The following is an 18471-nucleotide window of genomic DNA, read 5'->3' as shown; positions in this document are numbered from 1 at the left end:
AGTCACATACTTATTTTTACTGAAGCTATTATGTGACGCTATTAGTCTCTCATACTGTGCCGTTCTTACACTCTCACCCCAACGAAACAGTATTAATACACAGTAGTCGACAGTAATCGGCTTGAAATTTGGAACATAAACGATTTATACCATGGGTTATCTTATCTACTAATACTATATTTTCTCCAAGTCAAAGTCAGCCACTCTTACACTACCAATAACACACTAATAATAGACAGTAGTCGACTGTAATTGGCTTGAGTTAACAGAAAATCTGCTTGAAATTTGGAAGATAAATGACTTAAACCATGGGTTATGTTCTAATGCTATCTTTTCTTTATGGCAATAACTTGGCCACAGAATACATACAGAATGGAGAGTATTAATCCAACCAATGCATTTTACATGAAGCCAAGATTTGAGTGCACCAAGACCACGTCACGTGACTGCGCTATCTTGTTAGAAATTAAATTTACCGCTACTATCACAATGCTATAGTGAGGTCCACGTTATAATGGCAGTGTACGATTGACAATACTGTTGCTGTCCTTTTCTATCATACAACAAAACAGATAGCGCTATCTCTCTCTCGCTTTGCAATGTTGTCAGTTTGCCAAAATATTTTTTTTTTACTTTTGACAGTGACTGTACAAAAGTAGACAAACAATTCTCAGCCGCCATTTTTTCTTCATTCTATCAAAATACTTGAGTACACAAGTCGTATAATTGATTTAAAATGTATTTTTGAAAAAATAAAATAATTTTTAAAGACATTACCGTATGAGAAACACAAATTAAAATACCTGAAATGATATTTTAAAAGTTGATAACTAACCATCCTAAACTCCATCCATGCTTTAGTTAGGCTACACGTATAGGTTAGACCTACTCGTACTGGTATAAATAATATTTAAAGGTTATTTCAGAATTATTTACATTAAAATTACTTTTTTTGGATAGGATTTCTATTTTTCTATTATCTTTAGAAGAAATTGGAGTAGAATACCTACCAAATAACTTAATTTCTGTTGTTTTGAAATTCAGATTGGTGTATCACAGCTTTTTAAATTAGCCGCCATTTCAGGTTTGTATAAAATAAAAATCTGATCTCAGTTATGTAAGCAAATTTTTAAATCAAATAATGAAAAAATATATTTATTTCTTGATTAATTTGACATTAAATTTATGATTTTATCAAGGAAATGATAATTATTATTAGATCAAATTTAATGGGATGAATTGAGTAACAGCTGTGTACACTCAGTGGGAAAATGGAGAGACTTGGCAACGTTTTTCTCCTATCTTTCTTCACTGCCATTATAACGTGGACCTCACTATAGACTATCTTTCAAGATGGCGGATTTTGGCGTCAGGATACTAACCGACTTTCCATTCTGTATATAATCTATGCTTTGGCAGTGAGGGCAGTCGACTAAACCATCTATACAAGCCACACTGACACCTTAAAGTGAATCTGACCACAAAAGCGCTGCTATCTACCTGATTGGTGGCACAGACATGCCTGTGAGCGGTGAGCGATGCCTTGGCAGCAGCTACGTTGGAGTTGACCCAACTGGAGGGCTTAACAGTCAACACTGCCTGGTAGGCCAATGTATGCACATGCAGTCTAGTCAGCTCTCTGCTGCTCTTACCACCCTGCATCTGCCTGTTCTGTCTCACTAACCTGCAATCAAACATTACAAATCATTAAATTAGACTCTCCAATGTTTTACTTTCCTTGCCCTATTACCATAGGTAAGGAAAGTATTTCTTTTCGAAAAAATTAAGGTACCCCAATTTCTATACGTTTCAATGTCCCCTGAGTCCAAAAAAGTGGTTTTTGGGTATTGATCTGTATGTGTGTGTGTGTGTGTGTGTGTGTGTGTGTGTGTGTGTGTGTGTGTGTGTGTGTGTGTATGAGTGTATGTACGTCTGTGTACACGATATCTCATCTCCCAATTAACGGAATGACTTGAAATTTGGAACTTAAGGTCCTTTTACTATAAGGATCCGACACGAACAATTTCTATGTAATGCAATTCAAGATGGCGGATAAAATGGCGAAAATGTTGTCAAAAACAGGGTTTTTCGTGATTTTCTCGGAAACGGCTCCAACGATTTTGATTAAATTCATACCTAGAATAGTCATTGATAAGCTCTATCAACTGCCACAAGTCCCATATCTGTAAAAATTCCAGGAGCTCAGCCCCATCTATGCAAAGTGTGATTTAAGATTCCCAATTATCAGGCTTCAGATACAATTTAAACAAAAACTTCCAAGTGGAGAAGATTAAGCATGAAAGTCTCTCCAATTAATGTTTAGTAACATTTTCACCTAAAATTTAAAATAAGCTCGAAATTCGAGAAAATGTTATTATTTCAATAATTGCAAACTGTTGGCAACTTTTGATTCTATTAAATCATTCACTATGAAGAGATAGCAGATGTTTAAATATCTTAATAAATTCTTAGCCATTTGAAGCAACCATCTTTATTCACGTAGATAACAAACTAAACTCAGTAAACAACTTATTATTTTATCAAACAGTTATCATGTGATTAAGTAACATCACATGATATACAAACATCTTCCCCTTTTACTTTCTCAAACATTTCCTTTTTCAACCTTTCCTTTGATTTCATCGTCTTCTTAAAAACCTCTCATTTCTTCTTAATATTCTTCCACTATTGGACTTCACCACATAGGACCGTGGGGCATCAGCTTCATTAATAACTACTCCAGGCTCCCATAATTTTGTTCTCCAATCTTGGATATAAATGGGCTGATTTTCTTTGAAATAAGATACATGTTTCCGTGACTGCTTATCGTATGTTTCTTTCTGTTGAAATTTATGGTTCTTCATTTGCACTGCTATTTCTTCCCGAGGAAGTTGATGAAGTTTCAAACTATCTTGAGGATAAGGGAACTTTGTTCTTATCATTCGACCAAACATTAACTGAGCAGGAGAATAATTGAGACCCGCAACACAACTATTCCGATAGTTAAGCAAACTCAAGTTTAAATCGGTTTTGCTTTCAGCACACTTTCTTATCATAGTCTTTGCTATGTTCACCCCCTTTTCAGCTAAGCCGTTAGACTGAGAATAACGAGGACTTATTGTAATAATTTTAAAATCCCACTCCTTTGCGAACTGTATCATTTCTTGGGAGCCAAACGGATTATTATCAGCTATTATAATATGCGGAATTCCAAACCTGCCAAATAACTGGGATAAAATAGATTTAACAGCCGAACTTGTCTTACTGTTCATTTTTGTTATTTCAAGCCACCTTGAATAATAATCCACAACTATGAGATACGCTATTCCTTTTACTTCAGCTATATCCACTCCAATTTTTAAAAATGGAAAATCGGGTATTTCATGAGAAAGCATCGGACTTCTTACATTGGACCTTCTATATTTTTGGCAAAGCGTGCAGGATTCAGCCAGATTTTTTATGTTTGCTCTTATTCCTGGCCAATAATAAAATTTTGAGGCAATGCTGTTCATTTTTGTTTCTCCTAAGTGCGTTTCATGGAGCCTATTCAAGATAAAATCTCTCAAATTCTTGGGTATAATAATTCTTGAATTATAATACAATAGACCCTTGCTAAATTGTATTTCATTTCTTATTTTGAAAAAATGCCTTAGTTCTCCTCCATCAACAATGTTATTAAGCCAGCCATTTTCACAATAATCTATAACTTTCCGAAGAACATCATCATTCTGTGTTTCTGTTACAAATTCATTCAAGCGTTTCTCTGAAAATTCAACTTCGCCATTCTCAGTAACACAATGAACCATATCCGCCATGCTCAAATCAACTTTTTCTTTAGTTCTTACACCGCACCTTGACAAATAATCAGCAATATACATGTTTTTCCCAGGTAAGTACTGGAGGCTAAAGCGATAAGGCATTAGTTTTAGTCTCAATCGACGAATTCTGTTATTCTGTATGTTGTTTAATGGTTTCTTCATTATTGAAACTAATGGCATATGATCAGTATATATAGTCAAGTCATCATGACCGTAGATATAGGTGTGAAATTTATCACAAGCAAATACAATAGCAAGGAGTTCCTTCTCAATTTGGGCATATTCACATTCAGAAGAGTTCATAGATCGTGATGAGAAATAATTGGCTTGTTGTTCTGTAGTAAACAGCATCCTAAAGCGTCTTGTGATGCATCACATTGGATTAAAACTGGAATCTTATAATCAAAGGGAGCAATTACCTTGTCACTTGTAAGAACCTTTTTAATGTTATTGATTGCATTTACATGAATCTCTGTCCAACACCAAGAGACGTCTTTCTTCAATAATTCTCTCAATGGTGACACTATTTGTGACATATTTGGGATGAACATTCTCAAATAGTTGACCATCCCCAACAGACGTTGTAGTTCAGCCTTATTTGTTGGGTCGGGGAGATCATTAATAACCTTTATTTTTCCTGGATCAGGAAGCATTCCTGATTTATTAAACAGCATTCCTAAATACTTCACTTCAGGTACGCAATATTGAAATTTCTTGAAATTAAATTTGATGTTTAATTTCCTCGCTCGTTCCAAGACCTGTTTCACTGTCTCGTCATGTTTTTCTTTGCTGTTTGAAGCAATGCAAATATCATCGAAATAAACCACTACACCTGGAATATCTTCAAAATACTTTGAAACACATTTGTGAAACAATTCTGGTAAATTACATAAGCCAAAAGGAGAACGTAAAAATCTATAAGTTCCAAATATAGTGCTAAAATTGCAATATTTAGCAGATTGTTCATCAAGGAGTAAGTGATAAAATCCATCTTTTATGTCAAGAACGCTGTAGTACTCTTTATTTGCTAGACGAGGATGAATATCCTGTATTGTTGGGATTGTAACTCTTTCTCTTACAATGTACTTGTTCAAATGTACAGGGTCTATGCAAATTCTTAAGGATCCATCAGGTTTCTCTACTATCACAGCATTTGAAACCCATTCAACGGGCTCCTCAACCTTTTCAATAATTTTCATGGTTATCAAATCATCAAGTTTTTCTTTAAATTTGTCCTGAATCTTCATTGGTATACGTCTCGCTGAACTGGCATGTGGCATTGCGTCCTTTTTAATCGAATTTTGCACTTGTCGGGGAAACAACCAAGGCCAGTAAACACATCAGAATACGTTTCAAAAAAATACGTTCTATCCTTCACATTGTTGTTACTACTTTGCTTCTGAACTTCATCAATTCGTTTCACCAGATTCAACTGAATACAAGCTTCAAGGCCTAGAATCGGTACTGTACTCTCTTTGACCACAACAAAGTTTATCAAATCAAATCTTTTTTCTGATTCCACTTGAGCAGTGAACTGACCCAGAGGTGAAATTTTAAATCCTCCGTATGCTTCTAATCGAACACTACTCTTTTTCAACCTACTCAATAACACACTATCTTTCACAATTTCATATGGCAATATATTCACTTCTGCTCCTGTATCTAGTTTGAAGTTTACTGGTTTATGTTCAATTACTAATGTTTTGAACCAAGCCTTTTCATTGACAGTGTTAACTAGATATACTGAATCAACAAACTCGTGAGCTTCTTCTATTGCTGTTGGACTTTCCACAACATTATGTAATGGTTGAGGTAGCCTTTGCTCACTCACTCTGAAATTATTTCTTCTAGCTTTATTCAGGCACATTTTGCTAAAATGATTCATCTTACCACATTTATTACAGCTTTTACCAGACGCTGGGCAGCTCCTACCTTCTACATGCTGCATTCCGCAATAGCCGCATACAATCTTCTGATATGAGTTTGTTTTCCTTTTATCATACTTGGAAACTGGGTGCACTTCCTTTCGAGACTTTTCTTCATTTATTGACTTTTCATGTTTTTCACCTATTTCAACACTGCGACAATAATCAATTATTTTCTCCAACGAGGCGTTGTCTCGCAACACACGTTGTTGCATTTCTTTCGACCTTAACCCCAATGCAATCATAGCTTTCAATAACTTATTCTCTTGTTCCCCAAATTCGCATCTTGTCACTAGCCCCTTCAAAGTTGCATAGAATGAATTAAATGATTGACCTTCCTCTTGTTTGCAAGCTATAAAATTGTATACATTCATGATCTCATTCTTTTTTGGTAAACAATAGCTCTCTAATATTTTTAATATTGATTCTACCGTTTCAGGCTCATCCACATCTTGTAACGATTCATATAAAATCAAAGCTTCATTGCCTAACAAGTTTTTAAGTCTTGCAACTTGAATTTGGTTGGATTTTTTATTTGTCTCAGTCGCTATAAAATAATTTACGATATTTTTCTTGAATAATTCGAAATTTTGTGAAACATTTTCCCCGTTGCATAGTAACGGTTCTGGCTTGTTGAATTCCATGTTCGTCTTTTAAGAAAAAATATAATAATACGATAATTACCCAATCTTATTACTCACTCAATCCTGTCGTTGTTCACTCACTCAATTATTCTCCTTTTCTGTTCAATTCCTTGACTGCGCCATGTTTAAATATCTTAATAAATTCTTAGCCATTTGAAGCAACCATCTTTATTCACGTAGATAACAAACTAAACTCAGTAAACAACTTATTATTTTATCAAACAGTTATCATGTGATTAAGTAACATCACATGATATACAAACAGCAGACTTCGTGTGTCTGCAGCGCTATTGTCCTGTCACCAGCTGGCTCATATCTTAGAAAAGTAGACTTGAGATGCGCGGGAACACTAGCGTCAGTTGATCAATTTTCATAACGGCAAGGAAAGTTGTGTGAGTGCGCCACATCAGATTTTTTCCATTACTGCTTGTTTATGATCACTTTTGAATACTTAAATTACGACATAGCAGTCTGATTTTCATAAATAAATGCTATTAGCTTCTACCCACATTTGTGGAGTGCTTTCGGACTAGGCCCTGGCAAACTGGTTGAAGAAGGGCCTAGTGTCCGAAGGCTCTCCACAAATATGGGTAGAAGCTAATAGCATTTATTTATGAAAATCAGACTCCCATGTCGAAATTTAAGGGGCCGGTATCCGAGCTCCGGATTTGGCTAAGTTCTAGACTTTAAACAGCTGGAGCAGAAAATTGGCTTCCCGAAACGAGGCGTAGTCGTAGTCATTGTCATAGTCACGTTTGAATTTAATTTCGAAAAAACTAGAAAGTTTAACACAAAATAAAATAAAGAGAAAATTGTGTAAAGTTTCAGCTATTTTTAATTATTTAGGAATGTTTAATTTCGTCAAGGAAAAACGTTTCCAATTATAGAAATGAGAAAATAAAAACTACGACTACTGTCATAAAAACTGCGACTACTGTCATAAAAACTGCGACTACGCCCCGTTTCTGAAAGCCAATTTTCTGACTCCAGCTGTTTAAAGTCTAGAACTTAGCTAAATCCCGAGCTCGGAAACCAGCCCTTAGTGTTCAAAAGTGATTAAATTAGAGTTGATTATAATACTACAGACTGCAGTGAGACTCTCTCGATAATCAAACACTACTACCATAGAGCAAAGATAGCATTAGAAGATTAACCTGTAATATAGGGAGTTTATGTTCCAAATTTCAAGCCGAATTTTTATCAACTCAAGCTGACTACTGTCTATTATTACTGCTCTGTTGGGGTGGGAGTATAAGAACGGGACAATATGAGAGTCATATAGTTTTACGGAAAGGAACTACTATAGTGTGGTCCACGTCATAATGGTAGTGGAGAAAGATAGGAGAGCAACGTTGCCGATCCTCTGTCTTGTCAATGCCTTCCATGGTATAATATAACTGTTAATATTAACTGTTCATTCTCGTTTAATATAATTAATTATATTTTATCAAGCAAGAATGATATTTTTCAATGAATTTTCATAATTAAGATGAAATATTTTGTTAACCTTCCGGTAGTCGCGCCCTACTCAATCACACGAGCAGTCGCGTGTTGTATTTTTTACATCTTATTTTCCAAGTGTTATGTACTCTGATTACTGTCAAAACATATTAATTAATTAATTGTATAATTACTTTTTCCATCTTCTTGAATTATTTTACGCCTATGAAAATTTGGATGAATACCATTTCATAGCCCAATAAGGTACTTCAAGCAAAGCCATAAATTCTGTGTTATTGGTTCGTTTACAGTCCCCGTATACAGTCTTTCCCTATCTTGTGCACAGCGCGACTAAATGGCACCTGAAGACTGAACCATTGCTCGGTTGATACTGCAACTCTGTGGAGTGATGGGAAGAAAGTTTCGGAATGCATAGGTGACTCATTCACTGACACCACCCCATTCAAAAGTTTCGTGCAGCAAAAAAACTGACACTGTTGTACTTTTTACAACAGTGCGACTACCGGAAGGTTTATTAATTATATTTCTACATTGTTAAAAACAATCTGGCTACAGATCAAAGCGTGAAAGAGATAGCGCTATCCGCTTTGTTGAATGATAGACAAGGATAGCGATACAATTGCTAATGTAGCACTGCCATTATAACGTGAACCTCACTAAAACATAACAAGATTAACCTGTATATAGGGCTTTTATGTTCCAAATTTCAAGCCGATTTTTTATCAACTCAAGCTGACTACTGTCTATTATTACTGTTTTGTTGGGGTGAGAGTGAAAGAGCAGCACAAACACTATGAGAGACTACAGCGTCACATAGTTTCATGAAAAGGAACTAAATGAGGTCCACGTTATAATGGCAGTATTTGATTAACACTGGTGTTGCTATCCTTGTATATCATTCGACAAAACAGATAGTGCTATCTTTCTATAATTCCGCAACATTTCCAAAACCGTTATTAACAATGTAGAAATATAATTAAGGCAGACAATCGGCAACGGTGTTCTCCTATCTTCATCCACTGCCATTATAACGTTAGTCTCACTATATGACTTGAATTGAAAGTGAAATTCAGAACATAAACGCCCTATACCATGGGATATCTTCTTATCCTAACTTTTATTTTATTATTTATTGATTCATATAAAAGGTAAATCATCAAAATAATAGGGAGAGAAAAATAAGGTAACCTTGTGCTATTCCTCTCCCAAATTTAGATAAGGTTACACATAGTCCGAAATAGGTTAAGTCTTGTAGTTGTTCACTTCACAAAATTTTCAGTCCTTAATTATTTTCACAACGTAGATTTTTAATTTTAGATGCTTAAAGACCAAACATAGAAGAAATATTTCACATTATTATCACTAAAAAAGGAAATTTTCACAAATTAAAGATATAATTTTGCAGGACCAAAAAACAAACTTAATATTTTTTAATGTAATACTTTATATATTTCTCAATAAGCATTCATCACAAACACAACATTACTTCTGTCACCTGGTCATATGGGACATATATATGAATCATATACCTATTTATCTCATATTGATCAGGATTTTAGAGTTTTAATTTAGAAAAGTTTAATGAACAATGTTTTTGTCTTTGAACAGTTTTTGTCATCGACAGAAAGATTGTTTATTTCATTTGTTATCAAAATCATTTTAGCTTCTCTTTTGTTTTTGATAACAAACGTGCTCGCTTGTGCGACTGATAAAAATATGTATTTGAAATGGCTTCATGTTTGGCATTGACTGAGTTATATATTAATACCCAAAATTTTACTTTTGTGGTGTGTGAGTTCGTTCGATAGGACTGGTGAGTAAAGTCCGGCTGTTCTGGTGAAGGGGATAGATTTTGTTCTTGTTTTATAATACAGTTTTCCTGTTACAGTTCGGGCAGTTTAAAGAGAATTGTATTATTGAATAGGAAGGGATCTGAACCCACTTCATTAGATCAGTTTTTTTTTATTTTTAATTAATAATTAACGTCGCGTTTCAACCAGTGGATGCCAAATTTGGGAAGCCATTTTCATAAAGGTAGGTGACTACTGAGTCATTGTTTTAAATTTTTCATAACCACAACAAATGAATCTTCACTAGCAGCAAAGCGAGTAGCCCTTGAAATTTCATCTGTTTATTATTATTTCGTTATTTTCTAATTATAATTCTAATTTTGTACAAATAATTTATTGTTTTGTTTTAATTATCAAAAACCTGTACGATCATTTCTTGTTTTTCATTTTCCCACCCTTACATACTCGGTGTAGGCACATCGTGCTTACACTACTAGAAATAATTATTCTATTGAGAAGACACTCCCGAGAAAAATTCTATTTTTGGAGTTGCCATCAAAGTCCATTTGTATAATTTATTTGATGCAATCAATTAAAAATAAATTAACTTAAACCATGAAATGTAAATATTCTAACAAAAGAGCTTACAGTCGGAATTTTTACAAAAGTTATTAATATTTGAATAAAAAATGAAAGTGAATGATGGAGACAGTGCTACCTTATGTCTAGTAGAATATTGTAGTGTAAAACTAGAAGTTTTTTTTCAAGAGAATATGAAGAATGAGGTTATGACAATGAACATTAATCTATGTTGAAAATGAAAAGAGAGAGATGAATGATGAAAAGCGGCTCTGCCAGTTGTTTTCAAAAACAAAAGCAAGCGTGAGAAAGAAAGAAAAGAAAATAGCTTGTTCCGTACCTTTCAAGCTTTTATTATTTAATTATAATTCTGTTTGTGTATTGTGGCTTATGGGTGCAATCTTAGCTTGTGAATTTAACTATTTTTTTTGAATAGGTCTTCGATCTCATCCATTGTTAACAGCCATTTTTTAATTTCTTTTTTGAGTTTTAGATAGCATGTTTGCTTTCTTGCCACGATTGGTATGTTGTTGAATATTTTAGGGGCTACATAGGAATAAAATCTACGAAAGCATTCTTTGTTTGGTTTTGGGGGAAGTAGACTTCCCGCTGAACGGAGTCCACAAGTTTCCCGCCGTGGATTGACAAGGTGTCCACTCCTATTGTAAAAAGTTAGTAATACTTTATAGAAGTACAGGTATCTCAAAGGCAAAAGGCCCCATTCCCTGAACAACGGCAGTGAACTTGTTAAGCGAGGTTTGTTTGCTATAGTGCGAATTATGTATTTTTGCCCAGTTAAGATTGGTTTTAAAACAGAAAAGTATGCACCTCCCCAAACCGTTATTCCGTATTGCAGCCTGCTCTCGACAAGTGCAAAATATAGCGTTCTCAGCAAGTGCTTAGGGCAGAGTTTGCGGATGAAATATAATTTTCTACATGTCACCCTTAACTCTTCTCTCAATTTTTGTATGTGGTGTGCCCAACTGAGCTTGGAGTCGATTATTACGCCTAAGTATTTTACAGACTCAGACTCCTCAATTCTGTCACAGTTGCAGTCTATGTCAAGATTTTTGCACTTATCGGTATGAAAGGGAATAGCTAGAGGTTGTGTGTTTTCTGCTTTAGATTTTAGTTGGAAGACGATAATTTTTGACTTTTTAGCGTTGATCTCGAGGGAGTTAATTTGAAACCACAGGTTCAAACGGCGTACATCGCTTGTAATCATTGGGTCAGCTGAGTCTTAGTTTCAGCGCAGTAGCTCAGAGCTGTGTCATCAGCAAATGCTGTCAGCGATCCAATAAGGTTTCCTTCGCACAAATCGTTTATATAGATCAGGAATAATTCGGCTGATAGTCCTGATCCCTGCGGAACGCCACAGGATGAGTATCTCTTGGAGCTTAATGCGTCACCTACTCTCACTTGCTGCGATCTGTCCGCAAGGAAACTTGCAAACCATTTGTTACATACTCCCCTTATGCCGGCGTTATTCATTTTATTTATTAGAATTTTATGTTCTACTGTGTCATATGCCTTCCTTATATCAATAAATAAACTTGCACATTTTTTACTATTATTCACACCATTGTATATTTCTGACGTTAGTTTGAGCATAGCATCTTCAGTGTTACGTCCTTTCTAAAAACCGAATTGATTTTTACTGAAAAATTTATTCTTTGATAAGAAACTAACTAGCCTAACTCGTACCAGCCTTTCCAATAATTTGGCGAAAACTGACAAAAGTGCAATGGGTCTATAGTTGTTGGGGTTTTTTCTATCTCCTGATTTGAATAATGGTATGATTATTGCAGTTTTTAGTTGTGTAGGGTAAATACCAGAGCTCAGACTTAGATTATATAAATACGTCAGTACGTCAGCCAGGTGTTCTATCATACTCTTCAACAACTCAGCTCTAACATTGTCAAATCCAGGAGCTTTTCTTGATTTCATTGACATGGCTGTTGCTTTGACCTCTGAGACTGTAATAGGAAAAAAGACCATCGAACTTGGATATTTTACTTGTTGAGGAAATAGCTTGTCTACTAATTCTGAATTCCTTGGTTCCAGAGGGCCCTCCCCATCTAAAGCAGTTCTTGTGGATGATACTAGAGCAAAGTGTTTATTGAGTTCATCGGCAATTCCAACCTCGCCCTCGATCGCTTCCCCATTATTATTGACAATTTGCTTTATTTTCTCGTCGCTTTTATTTTTCCCGATTAATGAATTTAACAATTTCCAGCTATCTTTAGAGTTACTTCCCAAATTATTAAATGTATCCTGAAAATATTTACTTTTGGAATCGTCTATATCAGCTTTTAATTTATCTCTGTATTGTTTGTAGTGATTATTTAATCTGATATTATGTGGTAGTTTTTTTGTTTTTTTATTCAGTTTATTTTTTATTTCAACTCGATTTAGTAAATTGGAGGTCAGCCACGGTTTGTGTTCGTTTAATTTCCGCGCCTTTATGAGTTTATCAGAGCTAACAGCATTGATACAATCCTTAAAAATTTCGTTAAACTGATTGAAAGCAAGGTCTATCTGTGATTGATTATAAACGCTAGTCCAGTCAACCTCTTGTAGCCTGATGGAAAGCGCTTGATAATCAATCTTCCTATTTTTTGTTATTCCTAGCCTGAGATAATGACTGATTTAGTCTATTTGTACATAGGTTAAGATATAATTCAATAGTGCAGTGGTCGGTAATTCCGTTATTGCAAACATTAGTTGTTGGATTGAAACTATTTTTAGTGGCTGTATATCTAAAGAAAAGGTGATCTATGCATGTATTTGATGTGTTAGAAATTCGTGTGGGCTCATTCACATATGACATGAATCCAAAGCTTGACATAATAAAGTTGTACTCTTCAGATTGTATGTCATCTTCAAGAAGGTCGATGTTTATATCACCGGTGAAGATAACATTTTCCTCATTTCCTAACGCTGATAGCACTATATACTAATATACTATATACTAATATTAGTATTCAATACTTATACGAATATATTTATAAGGATTGATGTTATTTATACGAACAATTTTTATGGAAACCTTACATTCACATTTATATTTTAGAAAATAAAATGATTACTTACTTGACTAAGTATCTCATCTCATCAAGAACAGTGGCGACTCTAGGATTAGAATCGGAGACTAGACTCACATTACCGTGAGAGTACATACTGACTAGGTTCGCCAATTCCTACAGACAAAATTAAAATGAATACATTTAAATAACTTCGAACATAGAAAGAATTATAACAACAACACAGAAAAAATCTTAGCAAAATAGAATTAATACAGATGGAAATTACTGAGATATTGCAATTATTCAAATGCTAATAAATTGATTATTATTATTAAAAGAAAATCCAAATTAAATGCTATAATTTGTGATTTATATGCTATGGTTTGTGATTTTGTATTCAATTTTTTCAAGTAAGTGTAATATTTCAAAAGTTTTTTATTCATTGTGATACATTCTGTGATTTATTTAAAGTATTATGTCAACCTTCAAAATTCAAAATCTTTAAATATTATTCCTGGATCAAAAATCAAGTGAAGAAGCAGTGTATCATAAACTCAAACTTTGGACAACATTTACTTTTTATCAAAATTTTTGGAGAGAAATAGTACAGGCTGAGCCTAGTTTTTCCTCCAATGTCATAATTATATTATGATTGTAGTATTTTGCACAATTCACTCCGAAGACTTCTGCTACTGCAAATATTTCCATCTAGCTGTTTACCCTGTTGTCAATATTTGCAGTAGAAGAAGTCTTCGGGGTGAATTAAAGCATTTAATTTGGATTTTCGTTTAATAATAATAATATAATTAATACATTTGGAAAATTAATACATTTCAATAGAATTATAACAACATTAAATTGAAACATTTGGAAATTTGAAAACAAAATAAAACCAAGGTCTATAGATGCAGGTCATAACACTCGTGTTCCTTATGGAGCGGCCATTATGTGGGGTCTTTATGGCGGTACATTTGAAATATTCCAATCTGCTCATAACAAAATCATGCATTATGCTTTTTAAAAACAATATTCTGTTTCAGATAATATGTAAATTCTGGTTTGCGATTTTTTAATAATAAAATTTCATTAATAATGGTTCAATAATTCATTTTTTAATATTAAAAATTGTTCTTATTCTTGTAAGTTGTTATGATTCATAAGGCACTGGGACAAAAGGCAAACCTCAAAAAGAGTTTGAAGTTCCAAATCTAAAAATCAATAATTCAGTTCCTAGTTGGAATCTAAATAGTATTATTCTGTGAGAAAACTTTATTCCACAATTCAAAGTCAAGCAATATTCCTTGAACAATATAACAAAATAACACATCATGTTGTTCAATCTATAATGATAACAGCTGATAAATTTGAAAATTGTTGAACTAGAACCCCATAAAAAGGCGATTTTACAATGCATCACGGGATTGTGTCATGACCTGTATTTATAGACCTTGGAAGGAACAAAATAAGAATGAAGAAACATTTATATACCTGTTCATTCATGCCCAAGGAATCGGCATAAGGAATGACATTATCCATGAGATAATGCATGAGATGAGGCTCCGCGAATGAGGCCATCTCAAAATGGATCCTCGTTGTTGGAGGCTGCCTTGCCATTTGCTTCTGAATTCGAGACAATCGTCTCTCACGAGCTCCTGGTAACAAAAATGGAAGTCAAATTAGTTGTTCATTCATTGAAAATAACAGAATTATAGTTTAAAAATGTATTATAAGATAAGGGAGATTTGGTCCTCCATCCCAAAAATAAGTTGTTTATTCATTAAAAAATAAGAATTAAAGTTTCAAATTATATGAGATAACTATATAACTGAATAAAGAAGAGGACTTGGCCCTCCATCCGAGGAGATTACGGTGTCACTAAAATTGTGTTAAATTGCAACTTTCTCAAATTTCTTACTTAACCACAGAATTGTATGTAGAATGTCATCCCTGATATTCCAGTACACAGTGCTAAATATTATAGTGCTCCAGTATACTGCTATATTCAGGTCTTAGACCAGTTATAGAATAGACACGGCCCATTGTATATTCATACTGAAAGTCGATGAAGCCAACATCTACTGCCATATCGCCCCATCGTGACGTCAGCATCGGATAGAAAAATTTTCTGTAGAGTTTGTAAATTAGATAGATCTTATCTTTCTATGTATAATCTTTAGTAATTTACTTTCATCTGAAATAAACACAATCTGCTATGGAAAACAATGTAAACAAAGCTACAGAAAAGTTTTCTATCCGATGCTGACGTCACGATATGGTGATATGGCAGTAGATGTTGGCTTCAGAGGCTAGACTTACCAGCGTGTCTATTCTATAACTGGTCTAAGATTCCGGTAATAGTGCTGAAAAAGTCTCAGGGTTGGAGGATTGAATGGAAATTCAAGGTGGCAACATTGAACATGTATGGCCAGAAACTAATCTCCAGGTTTACAGAAGACAAGTTATATCTCATTTTTCTGTATTACTTTCACAATAAACTTTCTATGACAAAACTAAATCTTTTTGTGTAGTTGAGAAGTTGATATGTGGTAATTATTCACATCGAATGAAAAAGACTAAGAAATTGTCAAAAACCACAGATTTATTGATACTTAGAAAGACCGGTTTCGGTTATTACACCATTGTCAATCTTTGATAAACTGAGTTTGATAATAGAGTTTATCAGAGATTGACAATGGTGTAATAACCGAAACCGGTCTTTCTAAGTATCAATAAATCTGTGGTTTTTGACAATTTCTTAGTCTTTTTCATTCAAAACAAAACTAAATGTTGGATCATATCGTGCGCCACCCTGTATATTGAATAGGCCTATAACTTTTCTCAGAATTATGGAGTGTCGTAATGGGGAAGAATTTTATATCAAAATAACGAGAAGAATGTATCCTTTATAATGGTGTCTGGATCATTTATAACCAACCTATAGTTATTTTTTAATTAATGATTATGTTCGTCAACGTCGAGACATTTCGAGCATGACATTTTTGACATAATATGTCTCAACTTATTTTATCAACTGCATGAGAAACAGTTGTATTTGAGTTATTAATTGTATGTCATGCTTATAAATAGTTATTAAGTATTATCATAGAGAAACAATAGCATAAGTAGATATCCCATTATATAGGGCGTTTATGTCGCAACTTTTTTTCTCAAGCTGATAGTCCCCGTAATTCTTTCCTGTGAAGCTTTATGACGCTGGTAGTCTCTCATATTGTGCCGTTCATACACTCTTACCCAGTCAAAACAGTAAAAATCGACAATAATCGACAGTAATCGGCTTGAGATAACAGTAAAAGTTGCGACATAAACGCCCTATACCATGGTATATCTACTTACGCTATTGTTTCTCTATGGTATTATATATTATCTACCTGTTTATGTATTCTCATGGATTGGATAAAATTTGAATTTAAATTTATTCATCTGTACATGATCATGTTTGAAGTAAAGTGAGCTAGAGACTAAAACTACAGAATAGTGGGGTCCATGTTATAATGGGAGTGAAGAAAGATAGGAGGACAGCGTTTGTGATTCTCTGCCGTGCAAATGCCATCTATGGAGGATAGATGATCAAAATACAAAATCATACAAATATAATCTATTCAAATTGTACAATTTATTCAATAGCCGTCGGTCCCGGCTGCCTAAAAAGCAATCGTAGGTCATGCCAGAGGCCCTGAAATTGATCAGTTGCGACCTGAAACTCTGACATCAGACCTGAGTCAGCCAGGTCACTCGATATTATAATGTAAATAATTGTTCAATGTGTTCTAAGTAGTATGTATAATACTGAATAATGTGAAACAATGTCTGATTATTATAGGATATTTGAAAAGTAATACAGTCAATCCATTGCGTTAGATAAAATAAGAAATAAGTTAATGTCCGGTTGTACAAAGGCCTGTTAATATTTAATCATGATTGAAATCCACGAGAACTAGTCAAAGAAGGTTTTTTGAAAAAAAGGCTTCTCTCATTGGTTCTCGTGGCATTTGATTGGGACTAAAATTTAACAGACTTTTGTGCAACCGGGTGTAGTAGTTAAAATTATTAATGAAAACTTTCTCTGATCAATTTATTGGAATAAATTTAGGAACAGAGGTAGTTTGAGTCGTTTCTATCGGTTCTTCTTCTTCGTCTTCATCTCCCTCGTCTTCTTCTTCTTCTTGTCCTCCTTCTTCTACTCCTTCGTCTTCTTCCTCTTCTTCTTCTTCTTCTTCTTCTTCTTCTTCTATATCTTCTTCTTCTGCTTCTTCTTTTTTACTTTCCTTGCCCTATTACCATAGGTAAGGAAAGTATACTTTCCAAAAAAAATTAAGGTACCCTAATTTCAAGTTTTCTATACGTTTCAAGGCCCCCTGAGTCCAAAAACATGATTTTGGGTGATGGTCTGTGTGTGTGTGTATGTGTGTATGTCTGTGAACACGATAGCTCCATTCCTAATCAACTGATTGACTTGAAATTTTAAACTTAAGGTCCTTATACCATGAGGATCCGACAATAAGAAATTCAATAGAATTCAATTCAAGATGGCGGAAAAAATGGCGGATAATTACTAAAAAAACATGTTTTTAACGTTTTTCTCGAAAATGGCTCTCACGATTTTCTTCAAATTCATACCATGGATAGCTTTTTATAAGCCCTATCAACTGGCATGAGTCTCATTTCTGGGAAAATTTCAGGAGCTTCGTAATATTCTTGAGAAAAATGGCGGATAATGACTAAAAAACCATGTTTTTCACGGTTTTCTCGAAAACGGCTACAACGATTTTCTTCAAATTTATACCATGGATAACTAGCTATTCATAAGCCCTATCGACTGGCATGAGTCTCATTTCAGGGAAAATTTCAGGAGCTCCGTAATATTCTTGAGAAAAATGGCGGATAATGACTAAAAAACCATGTTTTTCACGGTTTTCTCGAAAAAGGCAAGAACGATTTTCTTCAAATTTATACCATGGATAGCTATTCATAAGCTCTAACGACTGGCATGAGTCTCATTTCTGGGAAAATTTCAGGAGCTCCGTAATATTCTTGAGAAAAATGGCGGATAATGACTAAAAAACCATGTTTTTCACGGTTTTCTCGAAAACGGCCAACGATTTTTTTGAATTCATACCCTGTATAGTTATTTATCAGCTTTATCAACTGGCATGAGTCTTTTTCCTGGGAAACTAATCCACCCAATCCTTGAGAATGAGGTAGGTAGG

The 18471-nt window shown here is 34.2% G+C and overlaps 1 protein-coding gene across 1 annotated transcript in view; it reads right to left on the bottom strand.

Annotated features, from left to right (window-relative positions):
* The window catches only part of LOC111052119 (ADP-dependent glucokinase), a 45503-nt gene that overhangs the window by 4540 nt on the left and 22492 nt on the right, over window positions 1–18471 (bottom strand). The window contains exons 5-7 of the mRNA XM_039438292.1: window positions 14732–14895; window positions 13311–13417; window positions 1501–1684 (exon numbers count right to left, since the gene is read on the bottom strand). Coding sequence (XP_039294226.1) covers window positions 1501–1684; window positions 13311–13417; window positions 14732–14895 — 455 coding nt within the window. The remainder of the gene's footprint in view (window positions 1–1500; window positions 1685–13310; window positions 13418–14731; window positions 14896–18471) is intronic.

This window comes from Nilaparvata lugens, chromosome 11, assembly GCF_014356525.2.
Source record: "Nilaparvata lugens isolate BPH chromosome 11, ASM1435652v1, whole genome shotgun sequence".
Lineage (NCBI taxonomy): Eukaryota > Metazoa > Arthropoda > Insecta > Hemiptera > Delphacidae > Nilaparvata > Nilaparvata lugens.
This window is presented reverse-complemented; position numbering and strand designations above follow the sequence as displayed.